The following is a 14,282-nucleotide window of genomic DNA, read 5'->3' as shown; positions in this document are numbered from 1 at the left end:
TTTGTTAGAGTCGCAACCCCAATGCCTGCAGGGGCAGGGCAGTAAGCAGGTGGAGTGAACTTGTTGGCATCTAGTGAGTACCAGCCCCATTTATAGCAGGAGGCCATGGAGCTCTGGGGGCCATTGGTGCCAGAAATTGGGAGTTTATGGAACATCTCCTGACTTTTACATGTTGACAACTAATTCAAAATTTTTTAAAAACAGCACATCTGCAAGCCATATTCAACCTAAAAGCCACTAGTTGGAAACCTCTGCTCTAAGTGGAGAGCTAGGTGGAATTTTGTCTTTGAGACCAAGGTATTTTCCCTAGGTGGAGTTTAGCCTGGCTCCCACAGCCATGATGTTACTCCAAGCAGTATTAGTTTGCTATTTCTGGGTCCAGAGTTTGAGCTCCTTAAGGGCGGAATCTAGAAGCTTCTCACCTTTATACTCTCCTCAGCTCCTAAGGCATATGCTTATTTATCAAAATCATGTAATTGTGCATTAAGAAACAGACCCAACATGTAGTGAGAAGACTCATATTCATTTCTCTGTAAGGAGAGACCAGCAAATTGCCACATGCTCCCCCTTCCTGAGGTTTTCAAAACAAAACAGTTATATGTGAGAATGTGTGTTGCAATTCCAAAGTTCTGTTTTGAGACAATCCTTAGTAACACAGGACTTGGTGTCAAAAGATTTTAGTACCCACATTGGGTTACATAAAATTAGAATTCTGCATGTTGCCTAACCATTTCAATGCCCAGTGGTCAGAGGAAAATAAACGCAAGAACAAGACTTATAGTTCATTCTGTATCTCCCCACAGAAGCACCTTGAGGGTAGGGGCTGTGTCTGATTCCTCCTTTCCTCTCCAGTATCTGGCACTAGGTCTACAGAGTCAGCTGTGAACCTGTAATACTCATTATTAATAGTATTAATACTTTTAATACTCATTATTAATAGTATTAATACTTTTAATACTCATTATTAATACTATTAATATTTTTAGGTCTCATTATTAGAAGTATTATCTTAGGCAAGTGTTCTTAATCTCTTTTTGACCTGCCTCACAGCACCCATGGCCATAGAAGCCTCCAATTGGTCTCAAAGCCCCCCCATCTGACTTTGTATAGATCTTCAAAGCCCCCCCATCTGACTTTGTATAGATCTAGAGATGCTACAGTGTGTGGGTAGGCTGCCATGACCAGGGGACTCCCAACACACAGAAGACCACAGTCCTTTCCTTAGATCAGCTTTAATCAGAAGTTAGCTCAGAGGTGGAGCCAAATGTGGATAAGACAGCCCCACCTTCCAGGTTAAGACAGGTTTTACATTTTGCTGACTGGTCTGCTGCTTGCTCCCTGGACGTGCTCGGTCCCCAGAGGGACACAGGGAGGGATGAAGAAAACCTGACTTACTCGGGACCTGTTGGTGCCAACCTGATCTTTGGATACTCTGAGAACAGCTTATAATGTCCATTTCTGAGTTAAAATTTACAATTCTATAAATAGCAAGAACAAATTTTACTGCCTATTCAGACTTGTAATTAGGTTTTGCAAAGAATTTGGGCATCCCTCAAACAGGGAGGCTATCATTGACTTACCGTGAAGTGAGAACAGTCTATGACTAGGGTTAGGGGTCAGTATCTCTTGGCAGATTTCTCCCCCTAGAAGCAACCTATAGCATCAGCCTATCCACACACTTTAACATTCCTAGATCTATACAAAATTAGATAGGGAGAGCAAGCTTCAAGATTAATATAAAAAAAAGTAGGAATCTGAGGAAGTTAGGTGGGTGATGACTTTTCAGACCCAACCTTTCATGTCCTACTGATATTTATTTAAAGCAGTACCATTTGCCTGAGATGGAGGTGTTTGTGGTTGGGCAGGCTGGCTTTGCTAATTTTAAATCCACCAAAATATATCATTTTGGCATTGACAGGTGTATTAGTCTGTTCTCATGCTGCTATAAGGACATACCTGAGACTGGGTAATTTATAAAGAAAGGAGGTTTAACTGACTCACAGTTCCACATGGCTGGGGAGGCCTCAGCAAATTTACAATCATGGTGGAAGGGGAAGCAAACATGTCCTTCTTCATGATGGCAGCAAAAGGAAGTGCTGAGCAAAAGGGGAAAAGCCCCTTAGAAAACCATCAGATCCCGTGAGAACTCACTATCATGAGAACAGCATGGAGGTAACCACCCATGATTCCAGTACCTGCCACTGGGTCCGTCCCACAACATGTGGGGATTATGGGAACTACAATTCAAGATGAGATTTGGGTGGGGACACAGTCAAACCATATCAACAGGAGCAACCAATTTTTCTGACATGGCAGTAACTCATTACACCCATTGTTCCAGGCCCTGTGCTCACACAGTGGCCTCCTTCATGTCATGGTGGGGTTGAGTTGTTTGCACATCCAACTTCGCCCAAACCCCTCTTCATCTCGGGGTATGCCTGCTACACCCTCTTGGTGCTTTCTCCTCTATATTCCTTCCATTGTTGACCTCCTGGGTGAACAGGATTTGGGTTTTTTTTTTTTTTTTCCTCTGGTGTCTCCTCTCCTCCATCCCTCTGCCACAGCTGCCATACCATACCCCTGATAAGATGGGATGGGATTGGATGACCTCAGGAAAGTGGGACTCGGAATCTCCCTCTTGGGCACTGGAGCAAAAATACAGAAAGAGATTGTCAGTTTGTAGTGAAAATGGCCCATCTAAGGAAAGTGTCGAGGAGGCAGAAAATAGGAAAAAATAGAAGAAATGCTGGGGAGGAGCAAGAGGAAAATGGAATCCCTACTTGGCTGGAAGCAGCAGTGAAAGGGAGCCAGGCAGACCACAGAGAAACGAAGTTTCATCAGCCTAGGCTACCACTTCCAGTTGAGCTGCCCTTGTCCTGTCTCCTCCCATGAGTGCCTCTTTTGCCAGGATAAATTGAGAAAGTCTGTAGCTTGCATCCTGTCTAAGCAGGGCAGCTGAGTGTAAACCCTGAGATTTGTTGTGGGTTCTCTCTTTGCAGAAAGATGTTCCCACATGGGTCTGCTTATCGTAAGAGATCATATTTTAAATAATCTTTACTTTCTCTGGGTGAAAGCCACCTTCTCTGGAATCCTCTCCTTTATATTTTCCAGCCTTTGGCCTTGTTTCTGTTGTATATAATTAGCCATAGACATTTTACCTTACCTCAAAGTAGTCTAAGAAGAAAGGGAGAAGACTGGGGTCCTGAACTTGGGAAAGAAACAATGGAGAGAGGGTCTTAGCAGAGCGAGAGAAACAGCCGCAAGCCAGGGACCCAAGAGGAAGAGGACTGGGTAAGGAATTTCCCAGCAATTATTGACTGATAAATTGAAGAATAATGAGGTCTGTGTTAGATTTTATTTCTTCTTATTTGATGCAAATACCTTAGATTTGTCCCAATCTTCAGCAAAGGTCAGCTATAATAGTTTTGCATTTGTGGTTCCCTGGCAGTGTGGGGAGGTTGTTCTCTATTTGGCTTAAGAGGGGCAAACATGTGGTCCAAAATATGTAGGAAAAGTGGCAGGCAGGCAAAGGGGATTTGGGATTGAATCAGCTGCAAGACTTGAGAGCAGGAGGTGAAGAGCCACCTCCAGCAGAATAGTAGCTCCCTCCATCTCCACTTCTTCTTTCCTCCACTGGAGTCCTTGGAAGTCTCAGAGAGGTTTACCTGTTGAGCATCCTCCTTTTCTTTTTCTTGGTATTTTATTGTTGGAGACAGGAGTAAATTGTGGGTTTTGAAACATCTTCATAGGGGGCTGTTTAGACCAACCCTGGGCAGCTAAATCTGGATTTAATATTAGAGATTAATAAACTTCTATCAAACTTTTATCTTGTTTTAACCACTGGATTTTCTGTTAACTACAGACAAACCCAATACATTGAGGAGAATACTGGAACTCCTGTCATGTGTGACAGGTGCCTGAGTTATTTTCTTTTACGTTATTCCAAATTTAAACCCCATGTATTAAGCAGTGTTATTTAAAATAATGGTTAAGTAATTTTCCAAATTCAAAAGAGCCTTTTAATGGCAGCTTTATTTCAAACCAAGGAATGTCAGCTTTAAACCTACAGTGTTTCCAGCATGTGAGAATGTCTCTGATGAATAAAATATCTGATGCTGGGCACAGTGGCTTACACCTGTAATCCCAGCACTTTGGAAGGCCAAGGTGGGTGGATCATTTGAGGTCAGGATTTCGAGACCAGCTTGGCCAACAGGGTGAAACCCTGTCTCTACTAAAAATACAAAAATTAGGCTGGGCGCAGTGGCTCACACCTGTAACCCAGCACTTTGGGAGGCTGAGGCAGGTGGATCACCTGAAGTCATGAGTTCCAGACCAGCCTGACCAATATGGTGAAGCCTCGTCTCTACTACAAATACAAAAATTAGCTGGGCATGGTGGCGCATGCCTGTAATCCCAGCTACTCAGGAGGCTGAGACAGGAGAATCACTTGAACCCAGGAGGCGGAGGTTGCCGTGAGCCGAGATTGCACCATCGCACTCCAGCCTGGGTGACAGAGCGAGACTCCATCTCAAAAAAAAAAAAAAAAAAAAAAAAAAAAAAAGCCGGGCATGGTGGTGCACACCTATAATCCCAGCTACTCAAGAGAATCACACTCTGACTTAACCTGGGAGATGGAGGTTGCGTTGAGCCAAGTTTGCACCCCTGCACTCCTTCTCAAGAATAAAAAAATCTGGCAATAACTAAATAACTATACCAATTAAGCCCATATTATGTGCCAGGCACTTTATACACATTAACTTATTTAATGCCTCCAACAACCCAGTGATAAGGTAAACCACCAACCTACTTCTCCCAGATGGTATAGAAGGACTACGAGGTGGATAATCTAGCCAAAGATGCCATCTAGTGGGTAAAGACAACTGGCCTGGAGCCTGGAAGGCCGGTTCAGCACCATGCCCTGCTGCTTCTGAGGGCCTCAGCCTGGCCACAGACCCACAAGACCCCCATGGATTTTTGTCCTTTTGTATTCCTGTCTGTGGAACTGTCTGCTGAGCCTGTCTGGAAAACAGGGCAATTATTTGCCCTGGATTTTGCTCTCTTTCTCTCTGAGGAGAATTAGAAGGTGAGTTGTTTTCTCTGGCTCTTTCTGGGTGTACCATGGGTGGAAAGTGCCAGAAACTGTGCTGGTTCTAAGAGTTCCTATATATTTTGACTCAAGCAAAGATCCTAAAATAATAATATTTGCCAACATATCTTGTGTTATTCATGATATTTCTTTGTTCTTCTTATGTCATCATTTTTTCTTGAATCAAGATATAGTGAGGACCTAAGTATACCAGTCTAAATGATGACAAGTCTCACTTGTTTCTGTGTTCTAATGGGACTACTTGAGTGACTTGCATTTTGCTGGCTTTGGCTTCTACCTACCCCGCGGTGAGAGCGCTGCCTTCCACAGGGCTCTTGGTTGAGTCAAGCTGGGATTTAGTGGGACACACTTCTGAATGTCAGACACCACACCTTCTATGGATGGCTCTGCTGCTCCTCTGCCAGAGGCACAGTGACAAGATTATGTTCATCCATGAGATGTCTGAATTCTTATGTATACAGACATCTGATGCGCTGTCTCACTAACTCGCCCATGAATTCATTAGGCATCCCTGCATCCATCCATCCATCCATCCATCCATCCATCCATCCATCCATCCATCCATCCATCCATCCATCCCTCCATCCATCTATCCATCTGACAGGTGCTTGCTGAAAACTTACCAAATGCAGCGGACGATAATGCAGTGAAAAGGCAGACACAGTTCCTGCTTTCTTAGAGTTCACAGCCTTTTGGCAGAAAGCATGGCCAAGGAGCTCATTTGTGGATGAGAAACCTAGGTGGAGAGACAAGGTAACCTGCCAGCATCCTCAGGCTCTTGGCCGCACTGCGATGCCCATCCTTAGTCTCCTCATCTCATGCCCCTTCCCCATGCTGGTGTTTCCCCAGTCTGCCTGAGCATGGTAATCCTCTCAGGTGCTTAGGTGCATGCCCAGGCTGCTGCTCTGAGAGTCAGATTCAGTCTGTCTGGAGGGAGGCAAATGGGTGAGAATTAGAAACCGACCAGGTGCATCTGGAAAATGCTGTGTCACACCAGAGTTTATGAGAAGGTCATGTGTTGAAGACACAATATCTGAAATGATAAATAGTGAACTTCTCTTTCTCTTCTGCTTATGCTGCCACAGATGCCTTCAGCTTCTCCCATAGTTCCTTTCTTAGAAAGATGAGGGTAAAAACTAAAAAGGCTTTAGCTTCCATGGAGATACTGCTTTGCCTCATTCTATTCCAGATTAGATAACCTTGTGTTGTATCCTAAACTTTGATTAAGGAATTTCAAGTGAAATTTGTATAGAATCTCTAACTGCATGAATCTCCCTGCATGAGTGACTTTTCCCCCCTCTCTTTTTTATCATATATATTTAAGGTATACAACGTAATATTTGATATACATAGTGAAGTGGTTACTACAGTCAAACAAATTAACATATCAACCATCTCACATAGGAACCTTTAAAAAAATTATTGTGGAAAGGGTACCTAAAATCTGTTCTCTTAGCAAATTTATAGTATACAATACAATATTACTAACTATAATCCTCACTGCATGAATGACTTATTGGCTCTATCCTTGGCTGAATGTGGGCAAATTAGAGAATGAGAATAGAGTGAACTCATTGGTACAGTAGAAGAGGGGTGGTAAGTGTTTGAAGTAAGTATTTGTAGTTCTGTAGACCCACAGGGTGGTACCATTGGGAAAGACCCCTGCTTACATTCAGGCCACCAGATGTTGCACAGAAATGAGAAAACTAGGACTGGAGATGCTAAGGCACCAGGTGAAGAGTACATATCCAATGTTGGGGAGTCCATACTAGAACCCAGCTGTCTTCTACTCTATAAAGCAGGTTCATCAGGTTTTACTGCAGTAGACAAATAAAGGTTGACTGTGTGAATGCCATTTTCTTTTTGTTTTCATTTCACCCTTTCGATTTCTCTTCGTTACCAAAAAGACAAAAAATAACAAATGCTGGCGGGGATGTGGAGAAAGGGGAACCCAAGCTGAGGCAGATTGGGGAAAATCCAGCACGGAGCAGGGGCAGGAAGCGAGAAGACTGGGGTGGGGATGGGCCTCGCAGTGCTACCAAGAGCCAGGGGAGTTCCCCTTTCTCCACACCTTTGGCGGGAATGTAAATTAGTACAGCCATTATCAACAACAATATGGGGGTTCTTCAAAAAATTAAAAATAAAGCTACCATATGACCCAGCAATCCCACTGCTGGGTATGCAGCCAAAGGGAATGAAATCAGTATGTTAAAGAGATATCTGCACTCCCATGTTTATTGCAGCACTATTCACAATAGCCAAGAGATAGAAGCAACGTAAGTGTCCTTTAATGGATGAATAGATTTAAAAATGTGTTATATATACACAATGGAATATTATGGAGCTATAGAAAGAATAAAATCTTGTCATTTGTGACATCATGGATTAACCAGAGGATGTTACGTGAAGTGAAATAAGCACAGATGGACAAATACTGCATGATCTCACTCATATGTGGAATCTAAAACAGTTCATCTCATGGAAATAGAGTTTCTCACCAGAAACTGGTGAGAAGGTGAGGTAGGGGAGCTTGGGGAGAGATTTGTCAACGAGAACAAGGTTGAAGTTAAATAGGAGGAATAAGTTCTGGTGTTCTGTTGCAGAGTAGGGTGATTATAGTTGACGATAACGTATTGTATATTTCAAAATGTCTAGAAGAAAGGATTTTGAATGTTCTCACCACAAATAAATGACAAGTGTTTGAGGTGATGGATATCCTAACTACTCTTATTTGATCATTAGATAATTATTCATATATTGAGATGTCACACTGTACCCCATAAATATGTACAATTATTGTCAATTAGAAACAAAATAAAACTTAAAAACTCAGATGATTCTTTTTCCTTTTTAACCTTGTTTCTCCCTTTTATCTATGTATTACAGTTGTTCTGTGTGTTTCTCCTTCTCCTCCCAAATCCCTTGTTCTTGTCAGTGGCACCGTGTGAGATACTCCCTTTGGACAGATGACTGAGCTGCAAAAGAGGCAGAATGAGTGAAACCGTTATCTGTGAGGTGGGTCTATTGTTCATTTTATTAATCTTGGGTCCTGCTTAGGATCCTTGACCTCATTCTTTAGTGCCCATCTACCTCCTCCCCTGCCTTTTCTACGTGGTCTGAGGATTCTTCTCTTACTCCAGCATTGGCTTTAGAGCAGGGGTTTCCTTTCTCAATTTAGGAAGCTGGAATCCCAGATCTTGTTCTGCTCATTTCCTCTAGACTTCCTTCTTCTTTTGAGTTGTGGCTATTTATTTTCTGCCTTTTCCACAGTTGGATGCATAGAGGAATATGAGTATAGAAGGCACCAACTCTTTTATTTATTTATTTATTTATTTATTATTATACTTTAGGTTTTAGGGTACATGTGCGCAATGTGCAGGTTAGTTACATATGTATACATGTGCCATGCTGGTGCGCTGCACCCACCAACTCGTCATCTAGCATTAGGTATATCTCCCAATGCTATCCCTCCCCCTTCCCCCCACCCCACAACAGTCCCCGAAGTGTGATGTTCCCCTTCCTGTGTCCATGTGTTCTCATTGTTCAATTCCCACCTATGAGTGAGAATATGCGGTGTTTGGGTTTCTGTTCTTGCGATAGTTTACTGAGAATTATGATTTCCAATTTCATCCATGTCCCTACAAATGACATGAACTCATCATTTTTTATGGCTGCATAGTATTCCGTGGTGTATATGAGAAGGCACCAACTCTTAGTAGGACTCCCCTGTTGCTCCCCTCAACCTCCTGTCGCTCCTCCGTTGCAACTCCTCACCAAGATGTTTTCCTGATGGCTGTTCAGCAGTGCTTTATTTGCTTGTTCTGGCCAAATGTTGCCTCCAGACTTCTTTTGCTTGCTTATTGGTTTGACTCTTTCCTGGATCTTCCTGATTCTCATTGTCCTCAGTTGCCTCTTTTGTCCATGCACATTTTTCCAAGTCCTCACCATCTTCATTCTCCAGATTTCCACTTCCTCTTCTTGGGCCCTTCTGCCTAGTGCCACCACCATCTCTCTCTTCATCTCTGTCTATTCTCTCTAGAAACCAAGCCTGCTTCCCTGAGTTTTTAGCCTAATATGCCAAAGGAGAGCCAAACCTGTGACCCAGATGTAAACACTTTGTTTTCATTTTTGGAGCATTTTATCACTAGTAGTCTACCTAAGTAGCCTGTCCACATGTTGATCCTATAGCTCTGGCATTCGTGCCTTGGCCTTTGTTCAGAGGAATAACCCAGTGGTCACACTGGTAGATAGGTGGGCAGGATGTCAGTGTAAAATGTGCACTTGAATGAGGAAATGGCTAAACACTCATTTGTTTAAAAAAAATCTTTGTTGTGGTTTCTAGTTTTATGAGGCTAACTGGTAGCAACATAGTATTTTATTTTGTACTGAAACCAGTAGTTCCATTTCAAAACAACATCTCTATGTGAATTTCCTCCTATATTTGTGATGGATTTGTGGTCCTCAGTAGTGGCTTTTTTCCCTGGATCTACTAAGCAGAATCCTTGTTAGCTGAAGTGTAAGGCTGCGTCTCCATGTCTTCTATTCTAAGTTGAGGTGAAAGGACCTAAGGAACGGGCTCCTCTCTGAGTTTTTCTTCCTCTTTTGTGACCACAGATGTTGTGTCCTCTCTTTCCCAAAAGGAAAGAGTCAGGAAGCATTATTGCTGATACCACTTTCTCAACTCTGGCTTCTTGTTAAAACCTCTGGTGGGGGAGGGGCCAAGATGGCCAACTAGAAACAGCTGTGGTCAGAGGCTCCCACTCAGAAGAATGAAAATGGCAAGTGAATCCTGCACTGGCAAGTGAGGTATCCATGTTCTCTCATTGGAACTGACTAGGCAGTTGGCATGATCCATAGAAAGTGAGGATAAGCAGGGTTGAGCAGTGGCCCACCTGGGAGCTGCATGGGCAAGGGGAGCCCCCACTCCCAGCCAAGGGAGGTGGTGAAGTGATTGTGCTACCCTGCCTGGGAAACCAGTTTTTCCACAGATTTGTGCAACCCACGGATCGGGAGAACTCATGAGCCCACACCATCAGGGACTTGGGACCTAAGCACAGAGCTATGCAGATTCTTGGCAGCCACTGGGCTGGAGACTGCCTAAGGCTACCGAGTTCCTGCGGGAAGGGGCCACAGCCATCACTGCAGCTCCAGTCTGCCATTTTCCCCTCTTGGTGCCTGGGAGACTGGGCAGTTTGAACCCAGGAGGAATTCCCCACAGCGCAGCACAGTGGCTGTGGCAGATTGTGGCGAGACTACCTCTTTAGGCTGGACCTGGACCCATCTCTCCTCACTAGGCAGGGCCTCCCTGTGGGAATTTCAGCAACTTCAGCCAGAGGTTTACAGACAGAACTCTGATCTTCCTGGGACACAGCCGCTCAGGGGAGGGGTGGCTGTGATCTCAGTGGATCAGCCGACTTAGTCTTTCCCCCTGCTGTCTCTGAGGAATCTGGGCCGTTCAGATAAGTGGGATTCCCCCCAGCACAGTGCACCCCCTTTGCCAAGGGGCAGCCAGGGTGCTTCATTAAGTGGGTCCCTGATCCTGTGCCTCCTGACCGGGTGAAATCCCCCAACAGGGTTCACCAGACACCTCATACAGGACTGTTCCCACTGTTATCAAGTTGGTGCCACTCAGGGATGGAGCTCCCAGCGGAATGAGCAGGCAGCCATCTTTGCTGTTCTGCGACCTCTACTGGTGACACCTCCAAGTGCAGGAGGGACCCAGGAAAATAGGGTCTGGAGTGGACCCCTAGAAAACCACAGCAGCCCTATGGAAGAACAATCTGACTGTTAAATGAAAAACAAATAGAAAGCAATAACAAAAACAGCATCAACAAAATAGTCCCCACAAAAACCCCATCCAAAGATCAGCAGCCTCAAAGATACAAGTTAGATAAACTCATGAAGATGAGAAAGAATCAATGAAAAAACACTGAAAACTCAAAAGGCCAGAGTGTCTTTCTTTTCTTCTGCAAATGATTGCAACACCTCTCCAGCAAGGGCGCAGAGCTGGGCTGAGGCTGAGATGGATGAACTGACAGAAGTAGGCTTCAGAAGGTTGGTAGTAATGAACTTCACTGAGCTAAAGGAGCATGTTCTAACCCAATGCAAAGAAGCTAAGAATCACGATAAAACATTACAAGAGCTGTTAACCAGAATAACCAGTTTAGAGAGGAACATAAATGACTTGGTGGAGCTGAGAAACAGAGCATGAGAACTTCACCATGCAACCCCAAGTGTGAATAGCAGAATAGACCAAGTGGAGGGAAGAATTTCAGAGCTTGAAGACTATCTTGCTTACATAAGAAAGGCAGACAAGATTAGAGAAAAGAGAATGAAAAGGATTGAACAAAACCTCTGAGAATGATGGGATAATGTAAAAAGGCCAAACCTATGACTGATTGGGGTACCTGAAGGAGACAGAGAGAATGGAACCAAGTTGGAAAACATATTTTAGGATATTATCCAGGAGAACTTCCCCAGTCTAGTAAAATAGACCAATGTTCAAATTCAGGAAATTCAGAGAACCCCAGTAAGTACTCCATGAGAAGATCAACCTCAAGTCACATAATCATCAGATTCTCTGAGGTTGAAATGAAGAAAAAAATGTTAAGGGCAGCCAGAGAGAAAGTCCAGGTCACATACAATGGAAAGCCCATCAGACTAACAGCACACCCCTCAGCAGAAACCCTGCAAGGCAGAAGGGATTGGGGACCAATATTCAACATTCTTAAAGAAAAGAATTTCCAACCCAGAATTTCATATCTGGTCAAACTAAACTTCATAAGCAAAGGAGAAATAAAATCCTTTTCAAACAAGAAAATGCTGAGAGAATTCACCACCAGGCCTGCCTTGAAAGAGCTCCTAAAGGAAGCACTAAATATAGAAAGGAAAAACCATTACCAGCCACTACAGAAACACACTGAAGTACAAAGACCAATGACACTATAAAACGACTACGTCACAAGCCTGCAAAATAACTAGTTAGCATCATGATGACAGAATCATATTCACACATAACAATATTAACCTTAAATGTAAATGTGCTAAATTCCCCAATTAAAAGACACAGAATGGGACTCTGGATAGAGACAAGACCCATAGGTGTGCTGTATTCAAGAGACCCATCTCACATGCAGAGACACAGATAGGCTCAAAATAAAGGGACACAGGAAAATTTACTAAGCAAATGGAAAACAGAAACAAAAAACAACAACCAGGGATTGTGACCCTAATTCCTGACAAAACAGACTTTAAACCAACAAAGATCAAAAAAGACAAAGAAGGGCATTACATAATGGTAAAAGATTCAATTCAACAAGAAGAGCTAACTATCCAAAAAATGTGCAACCAATAAAGGAGCACCCAGATTCATAAAACAAGTTCTTAGGACCTCCAAAGAGACTTAGACTCCCACACAATAATAGTGGGAGATTTTAACACCCCACTGTCAATGTTAGACAGGTCACTGAGACAGAAAATTAACAAAGATATTCAGGGCTTGAAATCAGCTCTGGTTCAAGTGGACCTAATAAATATCTACAGAACTCTCCACCCCAAAACAACAGAATATATAACACATTATTCTCAGCACCACATGTCACTTACCCTAAAGTCAATCACACAATCAGAAGTTAATCATTCCTCAGCAAATGCAAAATTAGGAGAAATTGTAACAGTCTCTCAGACCACAGTGCAATGAAATTAGAACTCAAGATTAAGAAACTCACTCAAAACCACACAACTACATGGAAATTGAACAACCTGCTCCTGAATGACTCCTGGGTAAATAATAAAATTAAGGCAGATATCAAGAAGTTGTGTGAAACCAATGATAACAAAGAGACAATGTACCAGAATCTCTGGGTCACAGCTAAGCAATGTTAAGAGGGAAATTTGTAGCACTAAATGCTCACATCAAATAGCTAGAAATATCTCAAATCAACACCATATCATCACAACTAATAGAACTAGAGAACCAAGAGCAAACAAACCCCAAAGCTAGCAGAAGACAGACAACCAAGATCGGAGCAGAACTGAAGGAGATAGAGACATGAAAAACCATTAAAAATCAATAAATCTAGGAGCTGTTTATTTTGAAAAAATTAATAAAATAGATAGACTGCTAGCTAGACTCATAAAGAAGAAAAGAGAGAAGAATCAAATAGACACAGTAAAAAAAGATAAAGGGGATATCACCATGACCCCACAGAAATACACACAACCATCCGTGAATACTATAAACACCTTTATGCAAATAAACTAGAAAATCTAGAAGAAATGGATAGATTCCTGGACACACACACCCTTCTAAGACTGAACCAGGAAGAAGTTGAATCCTTGAACAGAATAATAACAAGTTCTGAATTTGAGGCAGTAATTCCTCCCTGAATAGAATAATAACAAGTTCTGAATTTGAGGCAGTAATTCCTCCCTGAATAGAATAATAACAAGTTCTGAATTTGAGACAGTAATTAATAGACTGCCAACCAAAAAAAGCCCAGGACCAGATGGATTTACAGCTGAATTCTACCAGAGGTACAAAGAGGAGCTGATACTATTTCTTCTGAAACTGTTCCAAACAGTTGAAAAGGAGGGACTCCTCCCTAATTCATTTTATGAGGCCTGCATCATCCTGATACAAAAACCTGGAAGAGATACAAGAAAAAAGAAAACTTCAGGCCAACATCCCTGATGAACATTGATGCACAAATCCTCAATAAAATTACTCAAAAAATACTCCTATGTGGGTTTTGGCAAACCAAACCCAGCAGCACATCAAAAAGTGTATCCACCGTGATCAAATCTACTTCATCGTCGAGATGCAAAGCTGGCTCAACATATGCAAATCAATAAACATAATTCATCACATTTACAGAACTAAAGACAAAAACTACATGATTATCTCAATAGACACAGAAAAGATCTTCAATAAAATTCAATATCCCTTCCTGTCAAAAACTCTCAATAAACTAGGTATTGATAGAACATACCTCAAAATAAAAAGAGCCATTTATTACAAACCCACAGCCAATATCATACTGATTGGGCAAAAGCTGGAAGCATTCCACTTGAAAACTGGCAGAAGACAAGGAGGCCCTCTCTCACCACTCCTATTCAACAGAGTATTGGAAGTTCTGGAGTTCTGGCCAGGGCAATCAGGCAAGAGAAAGAAAGA

At 42.6% G+C, this 14,282-nt stretch overlaps 1 protein-coding gene across 1 annotated transcript in view; it reads right to left on the bottom strand.

The window, feature by feature from the left end:
- Positions 1-1,188: 1,188 nt before the first annotated feature.
- LOC129030672 (sulfotransferase 1C1-like) overlaps positions 1,189-14,282 on the bottom strand; it is a 34,579-nt gene continuing 21,485 nt past the window's right edge. Inside the window, exon 4 of the mRNA XM_054476279.2 lies at positions 1,189-2,645. Coding sequence (XP_054332254.1) covers positions 2,610-2,645 — 36 coding nt within the window. The 3' untranslated portion in view covers positions 1,189-2,609. The remainder of the gene's footprint in view (positions 2,646-14,282) is intronic.

This window comes from Pongo pygmaeus, chromosome 12, assembly GCF_028885625.2.
Source record: "Pongo pygmaeus isolate AG05252 chromosome 12, NHGRI_mPonPyg2-v2.0_pri, whole genome shotgun sequence".
In the NCBI taxonomy this organism is placed as follows: Eukaryota; Metazoa; Chordata; class Mammalia; order Primates; family Hominidae; genus Pongo; species Pongo pygmaeus.
Note: the sequence above shows the minus strand (reverse complement) of the source record. Positions and strands in the feature narration are given on the sequence as shown.